This window comes from Lycorma delicatula, chromosome 12 (genome assembly GCF_047948215.1).
Source record: "Lycorma delicatula isolate Av1 chromosome 12, ASM4794821v1, whole genome shotgun sequence".
Classification (NCBI taxonomy): Eukaryota; Metazoa; Arthropoda; class Insecta; order Hemiptera; family Fulgoridae; genus Lycorma; species Lycorma delicatula.
This window is the reverse complement of record NC_134466.1, coordinates 16,529,758-16,545,070: the sequence shown is the minus strand read 5'-3', so window position 1 is coordinate 16,545,070 and position 15,313 is coordinate 16,529,758. Positions and strand designations below refer to the sequence as shown.

The window sequence follows — 15,313 nt, the reverse complement described above, 5'->3', positions numbered from 1 at the left end:
CTTAGTATTTAAGCAGAACATACTGCTGATACAAAGATGTTGGCATTGAGTGTGAATATCTGTTATCTAGTTACATGATTTCAAAGATTGAAAAAAGATTGTTAATAAGATTGAGATGAACTGACCATACAGTTTAACATCGTGCAAAGATTACAAAATTAATCGTGGGATTTTATGGGATCAACAAATTATTGCACTGGTGTTTGTATTACAACTGAAACAATATATGTCTTTAAATGTAGTTAATTAAACAATCTTTCTATTAAATTAAAAATTACTTTTGACATGTGCTGTGTTTGTATGAAATCTTTTTGTTTTAAATCGGAGTTATTCCCACATGTATAAAAAATTGATATCTTCACATAAAAAAAAAAAAACATGAACAAAACACCAATGCAAAACCTACAAAGATCAATTAATTTTTTGTCAAAGCTGTTCATAATACAAATACACATAAATCACAAAAGAAGAACATAGCCTGTTAAAAGGCCTGTTATAAAAAAGTAAACCCGCTTCATACAAACATAGAACACAGAACAGTCTGGCATAGCTGTTTCATTGTAGAGCACGTGAATAGATTTACTCTTCTATGGTACATGGTTAACATTGGCTGCAGATTAAATAGACAATTTTTCTTTCAGTCACAATAATATTATTATTAAATGAATTTATTAACTACATATATACTGTAATAATTTTTTTAGGCATATAGTTCAGTTTAAACAAATATTTCCTACTTATTGACAGTTGAAGTAGTAATTTTTTTTTAAACTGCTTTAAAACTGAAACCAACCACTAGGATTTCTTTTTTTTAAATTAATAAAACAACAGTAAATTTATATTTTTAAATACAGTACATGCTGCTTATTAGAATCATTGGGTAATTTAATCAGCCAGATAATTAAATCATTTTTCTAAAACCCAAACCAAAATACAGGAAATTTGTATAAATTTCTTTGTGTAATAAAATCAAGAATCGGTTTACTGAATCAACATTTTAATATTTTACGTTTGTTATAAAACAAAATTAATTATAGTTTATTGCAATGAATTATGTTTTTTACACTTTCATTTTACTGTAGTACCTGCATTTAATGTTTAAAGTTGATTATTCAAAGGAAGCAGATCATATTGTACCATCGTCTTGCCGCTAACTGGCTAAAGATAAACAGCGTATGCCAGATTTCCTTCAGTAAAAGATGCCTGACTAAATATGTATATGTAAAGTAGTGCAGTACACTTCAAGCCATTTGTCTTTCAGTGAATTTCTACACTGTATATATGGTTCGTTTCATATGTTTGTTTAAATCTTTTAATTTTCTTTTTGCACGTGCTTCAACAGTTGTTAAAGTTTAGCATTACGTTACTATTGTTTTATTGTGATCATTTGTGATTTTGTACGTTATTTTTTGTGTACTATACTGAAATTTTTGTGAATATCAAAACCATAACACCTAAACATAAGGATTTAGATTTACGTTAAAAATTTTAAAAAATATAATAAACTTCCTAAATGTAGTCAACGAGAAGCTGCAACATCACTGGAACTTTCTAAAACTTTACTTTCTCGTATCAATAAATCCACAAAGAATTGGAGGCTGTAGTCACCCAAAATGAGAATGTGAAAAGAAAGAGGAAATGTAATAAGAATGAAAATGATGTACCCGCTTTATTAAAGTGATTCACTGAGGCAAGAACAATAAAAGCTTATCAGTCGTGAAATCCTAATGGTAAAAGAAAAACAATTTGCAGAAAAATATGATGATAAGATTTCAAACCAACAGATAGTTGGCTCTCTCGGTGGAAAGAGAGAAACAATATTGTTTACAAGAAATCATTCAGAGAAAAATTGGATTTTGATTAACCTACTGCAGAAAACTGGAGTAAGAACTGCATTCCTGAAATTTTAAAAAACTTCAAATCTGTTATCTATAACTGAAATGAACTAGGGTTGTATTTCAGAGCAATTCCTGATTTTTCATTTCGTTTTAAAAAACTGACAACTCAGGTGGTAAAAGGCAGAAAGACCGTGTCAGTTCTCCTCGCTTGCAATGAATGAGGAAGTGATGAAAAAACACTTCTAGTTATAGACAAACCAAAAAAACTTAGATGTTTCCATAACGTTTTCTTGCCTGTGCAATTAAAAAAAAAAAATGTGTGGATAACATCTGATTGTTTTCTCAGTTTTTGATTAAATGGAATGAAGAACTAATTAGTCAGAAAAGAAAAATAGCGTTAATTTTAGACAACTTTTCAGCACATACATTAGCGAGTTTTAATTTAAAAACCATAAAATTATTTTTTTTACTACTGAATACAATGGCTTTAATACAGCTCTTATATCAGGGAATTGTAAAAACCCTGAAAGTTTTATATAGTAAAAATATAAGGATGACAAATCAAGTGATAGATGAAGACAGACATGAAGAGACTGTGAATGATATAGCAAAAAACATTACATTAATAGATAGATGCTACTCATATGTTATGCAAAGTTTGGAACAAATTAAAATTGGAACCATTCGAAACTGCTTAAAAAAAATGGTTTTATTGAATTTGATGACATTGTGCCGATAAGTTCAATCGAAGATGTGGGTGATAAAATTAATCAATCAATCTCTACTGATGGAGATGTTCCTGGTACCTGTGTGTACTGCTATTACCGATGATGAATTACATCAGAAATTATGAATCAAGGGCTAGAAGAGGACAAGATTGAAAAAACAGAGGAAATCTGACCCCAAGCACCATCGTTAAAAGAAATTACCGATATGCTATCAGTTCTATGGAAAAAGGAATTACACATAAGAAAACAAGAACAGTTCCATGATCTTTATAAAGTGGAAAATGATGCCTTGGAACACTATAAAAAAAATTTACTTCAAAAAAGGTAAGCCGTTACATAAAATTACAGAATAATTGAAATCTGTGTACTCTCTATATAAGTTATAGAATTGTTTTTTAATAGTTAATTGCATAAATTTTTTTTATAAATTTACATTTTACAGTATTCCCCCTTTTTAATATTTGTACTGTACCTTGAATATCTTTTTATAGCACAGTACTGCATTTAACACAAATGACTAAAACAAAAACAAATAACAGTAAAGGTAAGTTTTTCTTTTTGTTTTTTTCAATACTAGTTTGTTTTAATGTATTATGTTATTAACTACATAAATACTGTACCCCAATAAATACATTATATTTTATGAGCTTTTTACATAAAATTAGGTTGTTAATGACCTTCAACGCTTAATTGAATCAGCTGCTTTATCGACTCACTGTTTTTAATCTACAAAAGTGATTCCAATAAGCGGCATCTACTATATGTGAAATAATGTAAAAATAAATTTAAGAGATTACATAAAAAATTCCAGTTTTTTATATGATTCATAACAAAGTTATGAAAGTTAAAAGTTGTGTAAAGGGGAATGCAGGTGAAAAATGATATACTTTTTATAAATAATAATTTCTAAAGGTTTTCTTAAAAAAAAATTGAAACTTTCAAAAACAATTATGGAAAAAAGTTTTATCATGATTTAAACTCAATTTTTTCATGAATTTTTTTGTCAGATTTAACTCTTAAAATTGTAGCTTTTTTCTTCTATGATGCACACTATACTAAATCAACAGATTGTTTAAAACTACATATAGAATTTGATCTTATAATGTTTAATTTAAAACAACTTCATTGTTCTAAGTCACTGCCTTAATCTGATTTTAGTGAAATCTGGTCATACAAGTAGAAATCATGTTCATTCAAAAATATCTTTCTTTTTTTTCCTGTTTAGCCTCTGGTAATTACCTTTCAGATAATATTTCAAAGGAAGAATGAGGATGATATGTATGAATGTAAATGAAGTGTAGTCCTGTACAGTCTCAGTTCGACCATTCCTGAGATGTGTGGTTAGGTTAATTGAAACCCAACCACCAAAGAACACCGGTATCCACGATCTAGTATTCAAATCCATGTAAAAATAACTGACTTTACTAGGACTTGAACGCTGGAACTCTCGAATTCCAAATCAGCTGATTTGGGAAGACACATTCACCACTATACCAACCCGATACATTACATTCAAAAATAACAAAAACAAATAACTTAACTGTACTATCACCAGAATAGTCATGCTCAAAATAGGAACCATTAATATCACTGTGGATATGATAACTAGATGGATGGATAACTAGATGTAGATATTATATCACATTTATTATATTTACTACTTACAAGGGTAAAAGGCTACAAAGGATTATATTTAATTACATAGTTAAATACACTAATAAACAACTAGATTAGAGAATAATAACCATTTAAAAAATAATAATAAAATTATATAATTAATTAATACAGACTCGGATGTTGTAGGAGCTGTTGATGTTAACTGAAATACATCAATAGCAGCTTTAGCCACCATATCCAACCACTGATTAAGCTCATTCGAATTTGGTAAATATTGTTTGTACATCAACTGCATATCAAGCCATGACATACGTAATGTCCACTGTTCCAAATTCTACAATGAAAAAAAAATGAAAAAACCAATTATTAAAATACTATGATTCCACAGGACTAGATAATGCAATAATACATCCGCTACACACAAAAGGAAATAAGAGATGCATAAGTATTGAAGGATTTCCCTCTTATCCAAAGCGTACAAAATCCCCTAAAAAGCATTTCAAAATAGAATTGAACTAATCATAGGCAAACAACTGGGAGAATGAACTTAAAAAAGGAAGATCACGTGTGTGCAAATTTGGAAGGGTTAGAATGACAAGATATAAAAACAACTTTGTAGATTTTTCTTTAACTTTGTAGATTTCAAAAACGCATGTGACTATTGGTAATTAAAACTTACTTATTTAACATCCTAGAAGAATCTGGTGCAGAACCCAAAACAACTAAAATAACTAAACAGATACTTACTAACACAAGATCCAAAATAAAATTCAAAAGAAAACTCTCAGAATTCAAAATTTAAACAGGATTAAGACAAGAAGATGGTTTATTACACTCTTTTTAACTGTGTCGTAGAAAAACTCTAAGATAATGGGAAAAGAAGGTGAAAGAAATCAGAACACACTACCAAATAAAATTGAAAGGAATTAGAATTAATGCCTAGCCTTTGCCATGGATATTGCAATTTTTCAGAGAATCTCAAAATAGCAGCAGAACAAGTAAAACTAACAGAAATTCCAGAGATTTTTTGCTAAAAATTTCTTTCAAAAAACAGAATTCTTGACTGACATCAAAAGATGTTTCCTGAATCCCTAAATACAAAATATGGAAGAAGCATAAGTTACAGTATGCGGGAGAAATAATCTAAATTAACAGTTTAGATAAAGAAGTCAACCGAATAAGAACAAGAAAAATGGAATTAGCCTGCCAGCTAACAAGATATTTACACAAAAGAACATCTCAATAAAAGCAAAAATCAGGCAGTACAATACAGTAATCAATGCGGAAAAATGGTATACGTCAGAATGCATCTTCAGTTTGAAATCAGTTAAAATAAATGTAATAGAAAAAAAAGACTCTTGAAAAAAATCCTAGACCGATCAAGTACAGTGAAAATGTATACAAATTCAGAAATAATAAATAACTACAAATACAATGAAACTGAGAAAATGAATGATTTCAACAGAAAAAGAAGAGCCAAATTCTTCAATCACCTTATGAGAATGGATCACAAAACAAATTTTCAACCGCATTTACAACAAAAAGAACAGAAATCAATGGACCTCAGTGGTTCAAAAAATCTAAAAGAGATGAAGATATCTGAAAAAATACTACAAGCTAGAAGAATGTTCAGAAAACTTGTAGAAGATTTCAAGGGTTTCCAAGAGAAGGAGAAAAAAAACCAACAACATCCAGTAAGAAAAGAGAAGGCAAAAACAAAGTAAAAGAATTAAGAAGTAGTGGAAGACCACAAAAGAAAACTCCCAGAAGAAAAAAAATTGAAAGCAAAATGTTGCTTCACGAGGTCTTCAGTTGGCCACTCAAAAAAAAAAAAATATATATATATATATGTACTATAAATAAAAATACAAACATATTTACAAAATAAAATGTAAACACTAATCCATTTATATACACAGATGTCCAGTCACTGACTGCAATGAATATATCAGTCACTGAACATACTTCATACAATGTGTGAGATAAATTTATATTTTATTTAACAGACAGATATCAGAAACATTTTTACAATACAGTTTTACCCTCTATGAATGGAGATGTCAATGTTTTGGCCTTAGGATGTATGATTTATCGTACACATCACAATTAAAAATATTGTTCTACATACTCAACTGAAAAAAGGCTGCATCATTCTTCAGGATCATTATTTGAGTGGCTGAATTCTTTGAGTTCAGCTAAAATGCCAAAGGGTTAGAACCTCTATGGTTTTATTACTCTTATTCCTTTTTTTTGGGAGGATTATGCTATATTACACATTGAAACATGAAACCAGCCGTTAGAAATTATTTTATTGTGTAGAATAACATAACAAAAAAGTAAATAAATTAATACCAGTTTTGTCTCAAAACTTAATATTATATGATTTATTTTCCTCATTATTTTAGTTAAGATATTATTAGTCAAAAATAAAAGTTTACATCACAGCAACCAATGTCGGTGAATTCTGATTCTATTTGGATATGATGTTCACATTGCAGTGCATTCATATTATATTTTGTTTGTCTATATTTTTAATTTAAAAAGTATATATAAATGATATTTCAATTTTGTAGATGAGAACAGGAAACAGATGCACGAGTTAGAATTGTAATTATGATAAATAAACTGCATGAAGATATAGGCTTAAATGGTGATGCTAAATTTCATGAGAGCAGCAATGATATGAATAATTCAGAAAGAATAGACATATCTGTTGACAATGAAATAAATACTAAAAATGTTAAGTCTAATTAAGTAAATAAAAATGAATCAAAACCAGCCATCAACCAATATTTCGATAGTTAAAAGGTCCGGTTACTTTCAAAGTAATACTCCTTTACCTTTGAAAAATCAGAAAGCAAATGATGCAGGGAGGTTTGGATAAAAAGTCATAAGTAATAAAATGTTTAAAAAATTCTGTTCACCGATACACCAGACATTCAATCTAAAACTGTTCATAGTTTAAGACTCCAATATAACTCCTAAACCCACCTATAACTCCAAAATGGCCACATTGCATTTTAAGAAAAATCTACCAAAGATTCATCTCTGTAATGCAAATTATATTGAGAATATGATTTATAGAAAACAAAATGATAAATGCCACATCAAGCCGGTCATCAAAATAATTAATTGAAAAGAAAAATTAAAAAAGGAAAACTTATAAATACTTATAATAATGTAAACAAAAATTCAAATAAATTTGAATATATGAATATATAAGTAAAATATTAAAAGTTTATTACCGATACTGAAATATATAAGTTTATAAATAAGTATATATAAGAGTATAAGTTAAGCTACTATAATTTGAAAAAAATTAAACAACTTTAAAACAGTAATTAATATTTGTGAAAACTCTATCGCCACATTGCCAGCTTCAAATTCCTGCTATCAGAAATCATAAAATTTTGTTCCTCTTACAATTTCATAATAAAAATTATTTATTTAGTTTTACAATCTACAGTTTGGCATAATTTAATACACATCTCTAAAGTAGGAGGCTTTTTTTTAAACTCTGACATATATAACAGTGACGTCTTTATAAAACATTAAAAACAATGCAATAAGTTACATCTTTTGTTTTAATCCATGCAAGTTTAAATAAGTTTTATATATACACATAACTTTACTACCATTAATGAAAAGATCAATAATAAAACTGCTTTGCCCACTTCCCCACTATCATCATTTAATTTTAAATAAATACTTTTATTTAGATCAGAATAATTTTCAGCTAGAAGTTGAGCATTACTTAAAAGCTCTTATTTCTGAAAAAAATAATTCAGATGTGCAACCAGTTATTTCTAGGTCTAGATCCAGCAATCAATGATTAAGTTAACCACAACTGCATCTTCCTCTTTTTATTATTTTGATATTCAATTTAAACAAATTGAATATCTTCACGAATTTTTATCTAAATTAATTTTTAAAAGTACCGCTTAAAAGTACTTGGAAAGACATTTATTTAAAAATAAAAAAGGTTTAGATTCATTAATTATCGCTGGATATATAACAGATCAAACTTAACTGCCATTGTGCAACTTTTGGAATAAATTATTATCATAAATTAATAGACTAATATTTAGTAATAATTCACATTTGCCAGTATGATATTTGAACTTTTTAGCTTACAATACATTGATTTTAAAAAAAAAACAATTTTTTTTGTTAAAATTGCAAGTTTGTTTCAAAAATTTTCTACGCTCTGCTAATTAGATTTAAATTTTTAAAAATGTATTTAAAAGTTTGAGTGCTCTTTTATATGTGAATAAATTTTCAAGTATCTAGAAAATTTATTCACAATTTGGGAAATAAAATAAATTATTTGGAAAAATAAAAAGATTAATAATGCTAAGAAAATAAAATACAATTAGATTAATACACATCTCACCTCTAAAATATTTGCAATAATTGTTTTCTGCTCAAGATTATCATCTGGTTTATGAGATTTATGAGGATAGCATATCATATGCAATAATCTCTGGGCCTGAAAGAAAAAAAAAATTTTATTTAATCGATTAAAAACTACTTATTAATACAAAAAAAGTTATTACAAAAAAGTCAGGTACTATAATACATTACAATTCATTTTTATGCATAACAATACGTTAAAAGTAAATCGATAGAAAATACTGTTCGGTTCCATTGTTATACGTTAAATAATAATTTCCACAAAGAAGCAATCATTCTGATCAAAATCAAAATGAGAATTTTATTCAAATCAGTTACAATGATGTCTGCTAGTATCAAAAGTAAATTTAGGAATTAGAAACAAATAATATGTTATTCCTTAACATGCTATACACATGTATACATGATTACGGATGGACACCTCTCCCTACAACAAACTGCTATACATGATTTCAATTCAATTTTGCATCCGTGTAAATGTTTAAATACAATTTGATTTGTATAAATTTGTACAGCATCAATGACTATTTGGCAAACTATTTTCACATCATTTCGTAACTAAAGAGTTTCATATCCTTTCTTTTTGTCTAATCATGGTCAGTTATTTAATGGTACAAGCAAATATTGTTTTGTTGGTTATGTGTAAGTTTTGCTATGAACATCTAATCAATATTATATCACCTTTTCATCATTTTATCTTTATTTTTGGAGAGCTTTTTGTTATTTCACATGACGTATGTAAATTGGGCTCATTATTGATCAGCTACTTTTCAATTTTATTAATACAATAGACTTAAAATAATGTCCAGTACTTGCCACAATTCATCTTTGAATGAAGAAATTATATTTCAGATTTTGCAAAATGACAATTTTAGTGATAAAAATATGACAATCCTGATTGTGAAACAATCGATCCTATAATTTTACAATAAGTAAATGATTGTAATAATGCATTCAAACAATTTTCTCTTGAACCGTCACTAAAAAAAATCTGAAAAAAGGCAACTAACTCCAAATTAAACAAATGCAATCATGGTTAGAGTAGTGGTGATTTTCAGCCAATAAGTCATGATTCTCGTTCATGTAATTCTGGTATTGTAAACCAAAATTATTTTTCTGTTGAGTAGAGCTAAGTCTTTTTGAAAAAATGTTTCCTCTTGAGTTATAGAAACTGATGTGAAAGAAAACAATTCTTAATTGATTATTCGGTTTGTATGTGTGAGCCATCAGAACAGTCAAGGCTAAAAGCACGGAATAAAAAAAACTGTGTTTCAACACAATGTGTTGATAATTCAATGTATTTATAACAGTTATAATGCTGATGGTTACATAAAAAAAATAATTATGATTATCCTAAGGTTGTAACATTTTAAATACTTGACATGACTTGTTGATAGACTAATCAAAATAAAATAAATAGTCAACATTAGAGATTGCTTTGACAGTAACTTAATTAATTCTAATTAATCCATTCAAAAATATTCTAATGTTACTCAAAGGAAATCTCAGCTTCAAACATTATACAAGGGCCATTCAATAACACTGGTCAACTTTATTTTTGTCTCACGAGTACCAACAAGTGTACTTATGCAGTATTTTATCCTGTTTTCAAATATGTATTCAAAATCTCTCTATCACCCACAGTTTTTTTTATTATTTTAGTTTTTTTGTATATTTTAAAATGTTTTTTTATCCATTTGTCCATTGTCAAGTAAAAGCTCCTAGAGCATTGTAAATATGATGGAACCAAATGAGCTAACTCAAAGGGTAGCGTTGCTTCTGTTGTGCAGGTTCAGATGTGTACAGACATGTACAAACATGATCTAGTGAAGTGCACATTCATCAGAATGATGCCAGTTGTGAGGTAGTAGTGAATCAGTAAACACGTCATTATGAGTGCTTTATGTGCCTGAATTATTGTGTATTACATACACATTTACAACTTGTAATTCTTTTTAAATAGTCATTAGTTACAAAATGCCTAGTTTGTTTAAATCATCCTAATAATTTTTGTTACGTATGTGGTGAAGTGATGCTCAAGTCCCAAAGGCAAAACCTTATTCCATTAGTAAAAATGTGTTATGAACTTTATTTTGGGTGTAAAGTCGGGGACGAAACAAGGGCCTGGGCCCCACATATCTGTTGTTTATCGTGTTCTAGGCTTCTCACTGAATGGAAAAATGGCACATGCCACATGCCATTTGCTATCCCTATGATTTGGAGGAAACCCAAAGACAACTCTTCTGACTGTTATTTCTGCTTAACAAACATTACATCAAAATCAAAACATACAGTGGTGGACCCTAATTTGCAACCTGCAAAGAGACCGATTCCACACTGCAAAGAATTGCCCATAGCAAAGCTTCCAGAACATGTGAAATTAGATGAAGAGAACTCTCAGAGTCTGATGGAAGTAAGGAAGAAAAGAAACAGATTCTGGTGATGCAACTTTTGAACAAAGCAGTTCATCTGAGCCTCATTTACTGACTCAAGAAAATCTTAACGATCTCATACAAGATTTAAAATTATCCAAAAAACAGTCTGAAATGCTTGCTTCCCGGCTAAAAGGATGGAATCTAATTCAAAAGAATACAAAGATATGTATTTATCGTAATCATCATTCTGAATTTAAAGACTATTTTTCTAAAGAAACTGGCTTAATGTTTTGCAATGACAATTCTTCTCTTATGGAGACACTTTGTAATGAACATAACCCAACAGAATGGCACTTGTTCATTGATTCCTCTAAAGTTAGTTTAAAAGCTGTGCTTCTGCATAATGGCAATAAATTCCCATCAGTACCTGTGGCTAACTCTGCTAGTATGAAAGAAACATATGAAAACTTTAAATTTATAATGGAAAAGCTTCAATATGCACTGTATGAATGGAATATCTGTGGTGATTTGAAAGTAACTGCACTTATTCTTGGTCTGTAGCTTGATTACACAAAGAATTATTGCTTTTTGTGTGAATGTGATAGTAGGGACAGAAAAAACACTTCATCAAAAAAGAATGGCCTAAATGTGAATCACTCATTCCTGAACAGAAAAATGTGAACCATTATGACATGATCCATTGTGTAATCCTAAAAATGTGTATCTACCTCCATTACATATCAAACTAGGATTAATGAAGAATTTTGTCCAGCCCATGGACAATACTACTGGTTTCAGGTACTACTTAAAACAGAAGTTTCCTAAAATTAGTGATGCAAAAATTAAAGAAATATTTGTCACTTTCTACACGAGTCAAATGTTTGAATATTGTGTAGGTAAGAATGCAGAAGGTATTAAAATATCTGTCTCTCAGAAAACTTGCATGATGGGGTAAAACCAATGTTAGGAAGAGATATTATCAGAATCATATATTTTTCTTCCTGAAACAAAAAAAAAATTCTTTTCTGTTTCCCAGTGTAAATAAAGAGATAAATGAATGTAGAAAAATTATTATTTATTCAATGACCAAAGAAACTATAGCGACATTTCAACATAATCTCTAGTTACATTTATACACTTGTCCCACTTTTCTGTGAGCTTTCTTATTCAAGTAGTAAAGAATTGTTCACATTAAACTCGGAGCCATTCTTGAACCACAGTCTTGACATACTTGTCGTTGCCACAACTAGAATTAACAAAAAAATTAAACAAATAAAAATCTACGATGGATGTGGCAACATTTCCAAAATCAACATTTGAAAGCTTCCCGTGTCTTTTCAACAGTTTTGATTTTTCTGGGTGAAAAACACTTCCATGTTACCATCACCCAAAGAGATAAACTTGTAGTAATAAACAAAGATATATCACATTATATAACTTAATTAGAATAGTAAAATTACCATCTGCTTTACAGCAGTTGGCATGAATAGCTGAAACAAACTACAGTAATTCAAATACTTGAATATAGACGGTCAGCCCTAAAATCATAAAACATAAGAAAACATTTCATTATCCCCTAGAATATTTTGCATGTTAGCCCCTAAGTTAAAATTGCAATCTAATGCCACATAACAGATACAATCCACAAGGATGTGGTGTACTGTTAGTTGGCAGTCGCATCGTGTAAAAGTAGGTACATCTGTTTATCTGTTTGCGTCATCAGACAACCATGAGTGTGCCTAGTTTGCCCTACTCACAAATGGCAGATAATAGCCTCCTCTTGATAGTTATTCCTACATGTGGAGCTCCATGGTGATACAGTGTTCTTGACTGGATGAAGCTTATTGTTAATATTAGCATCCCACTCGCTTTGCCACTCATAAAGAACCACCCTCTTTAGAAAACGGAAAAGATTGTCTAAAGCAAAACGATTGGTGAAAGGAACCTGGAAACAAGCCTCTTTTGCCGTACCATCAGCATGTTCATTGCCTGAAATCCCAAGGTGGATGGGGATTCAGCAAAAGCTCTCTGTTGTATTACTGTGATTCATTTGTGAAATGACATACTGAATCTCACAGACAACAGGGTGTCTGAGTACACGTATTAATTGCCTATAAGGCACTAATGGAATCTGAGCAAATAACATGTCAAAGTGTTGGGCTAATTATCTTAAGGTTTTATTAATAGCAAATAACTCTGCAATGAAAATACTAGTGATGCTGTGGAAGCCAAACCTGTAAGTTCTGTTGCCTACCACAAAAGCACATCCAATAGAATTAACATTTTTAGAGCCATCCATATAAACTGTAATACCAGAATTCATGCTATTTATAAAATTATAAAATTTGTTTTGCAAAATAACCGAATTTGTTTTTTTTTTTATGGAATTATTCTTTTAATCTTAAAATATCTACAACCTAAAACATTCAAAATAAAAAATAACTTAAGGTATAGGTTGCAGGTATTTTAAGATTGAAAGAATAATGCCATATAAAGAAGTGAATACAGAAGCACATTAACCATCCAATTAAGGGGTAGAAAAACGGATTACCTGTTTTGGTGTTAATAAACTGTCTAATAACATATCAGGTTGGCAAAGTTCTTCAGGATTTTGTAAACATCGTTCAAGTACCCATTCTTGACTGCAGATTTCTGTTAATACAATATGTGCCAATTCTGAGAGATTAGGTGTATTACTTTCCACACCTCCAACTCCACCTCTGCAAAAAAATACAATAAAGAGTAATAAATAACAAAGGTATGATAATTTTGACTTGTAATAATAAAATTTAGTATATATAATTAAAAAATGTGCACTTAAAATAATGTACATATGTAAATGTAAAAGCTGCTTCATGCAATAAATTGTATTAAAAACTGATAAGAGAGAAACAACAGGAAAACTGTACATTTAAATGTACAAAGTAATGGTTATATAATATAGTACAATAACTCAATAAAAATCTTTTAAGAAATATTCAGCCAAAAATATTTTTAGAAAGAAAGACAAATAAATGCTAAACTAATCATTTAACCGGTTAGTAACTACGACGTAAAAAAAATTGAATAAAATTACAAAATGGAATAAAAAACCATAACAAAAGTAACATATAAATTACAGGATATCATGTACGCAACTAACTCTGTGATGACACATCTTGACTAATAGTGTTTTCAACTTTGCAACTTCATCCTTAGTTTGGACACAGCTTACAGTTATAAAGCTGTCATTAAGACTATATTAAAGGATAGAAATTACACAATAATTCTTAATTCTTCAGTCCAATTGTCTAATTTAATAATTATATTAGAATGAAAAAACTAAAATCATCAAATGAAAATTTACTAATTGCATATAGTAAATTTGTATACTGTCAAAAGTAAAATTTGTAAAAATAATAGCAACAAACAAAATAAATTAGTTTTGTCGGTTAAGTGCCATAATAGATATAAACAACTTAAAAATAAACATAAGTAACTCCTGAAAAGGACATAAACATTCTTTAGAATACAAAGCTTTCCATGCTAGGTTTACTGAAAGCGATTTCCCATTGTGTTGTCATAAGTCATACTCATCAGGATGACATGCTGACTGAAGTACATTCAGCCAAATAAATGACATCTTCACTTTGTTTACCAAAGAGCTAGCTGAATAGTGAATATCTTTGACGTGGGAGAAAAAACTAAAATTCTTGTTCCTAAGATGCTTTAAGTTATTTAATTATGCAACTAATTTCAGACAATTCAATTAAAGATGTTCTCCTCTTGTATCTGAAAGAATTTGCTGGAAAAAAAATGCTTAAACCAGAAAAGAGTAACAGAAAATGGAAGATATAATCCAAGTTTGTAAATACAAATTTACAAACAACAAAAAATATCACAACATAATTCACAGAAAAATATGGTAATTTAAAAAGCTTGGATGTACACAGTTTTTAGAAAGATCTGTAAATTAAGATTCTCTACAGGATAAAACAGAAAGATAACTTACATTATAGAAGTTTGTAAACTAAATAATAAATTTAAAAAAGAAGAAAAACGTAAGAATCTCAAATAATTAAACATTTGTACACAGTCAATTATAATATGATTTCAATCAAGTAAAGAATTAATCAATTAAGAATTTTTAAATTAGTAAAACAAATTTTTAAGAAAACATAAATGCAAGTTCAAATTTACCTATAAGTAAATAAACTTTGTAAGCTGAATTTAATTATTATTAAGCATTATCAGCTGCTTGACAATCACAAATTCCATAGTCCTTTTATATATTTCATTATTTACGAAAAAATTTCATCTCCATACTAGAATTGAGAGAAATAAATGCAACAATCTTTTTAAA

General features: G+C 28.9%; 1 protein-coding gene across 1 annotated transcript in view; it reads right to left on the bottom strand.

Annotated features, from left to right (window-relative positions):
- The window catches only part of LOC142333136 (mediator of RNA polymerase II transcription subunit 12-like protein), a 138,272-nt gene that overhangs the window by 51,212 nt on the left and 71,747 nt on the right, over positions 1–15,313 (bottom strand). Inside the window, exons 24-26 of the mRNA XM_075380069.1 lie at positions 13,523–13,691; positions 8,577–8,672; positions 4,357–4,517 (exon numbers count right to left, since the gene is read on the bottom strand). Of these exons, the coding sequence (XP_075236184.1) occupies positions 4,357–4,517; positions 8,577–8,672; positions 13,523–13,691 (426 nt within the window). The remainder of the gene's footprint in view (positions 1–4,356; positions 4,518–8,576; positions 8,673–13,522; positions 13,692–15,313) is intronic.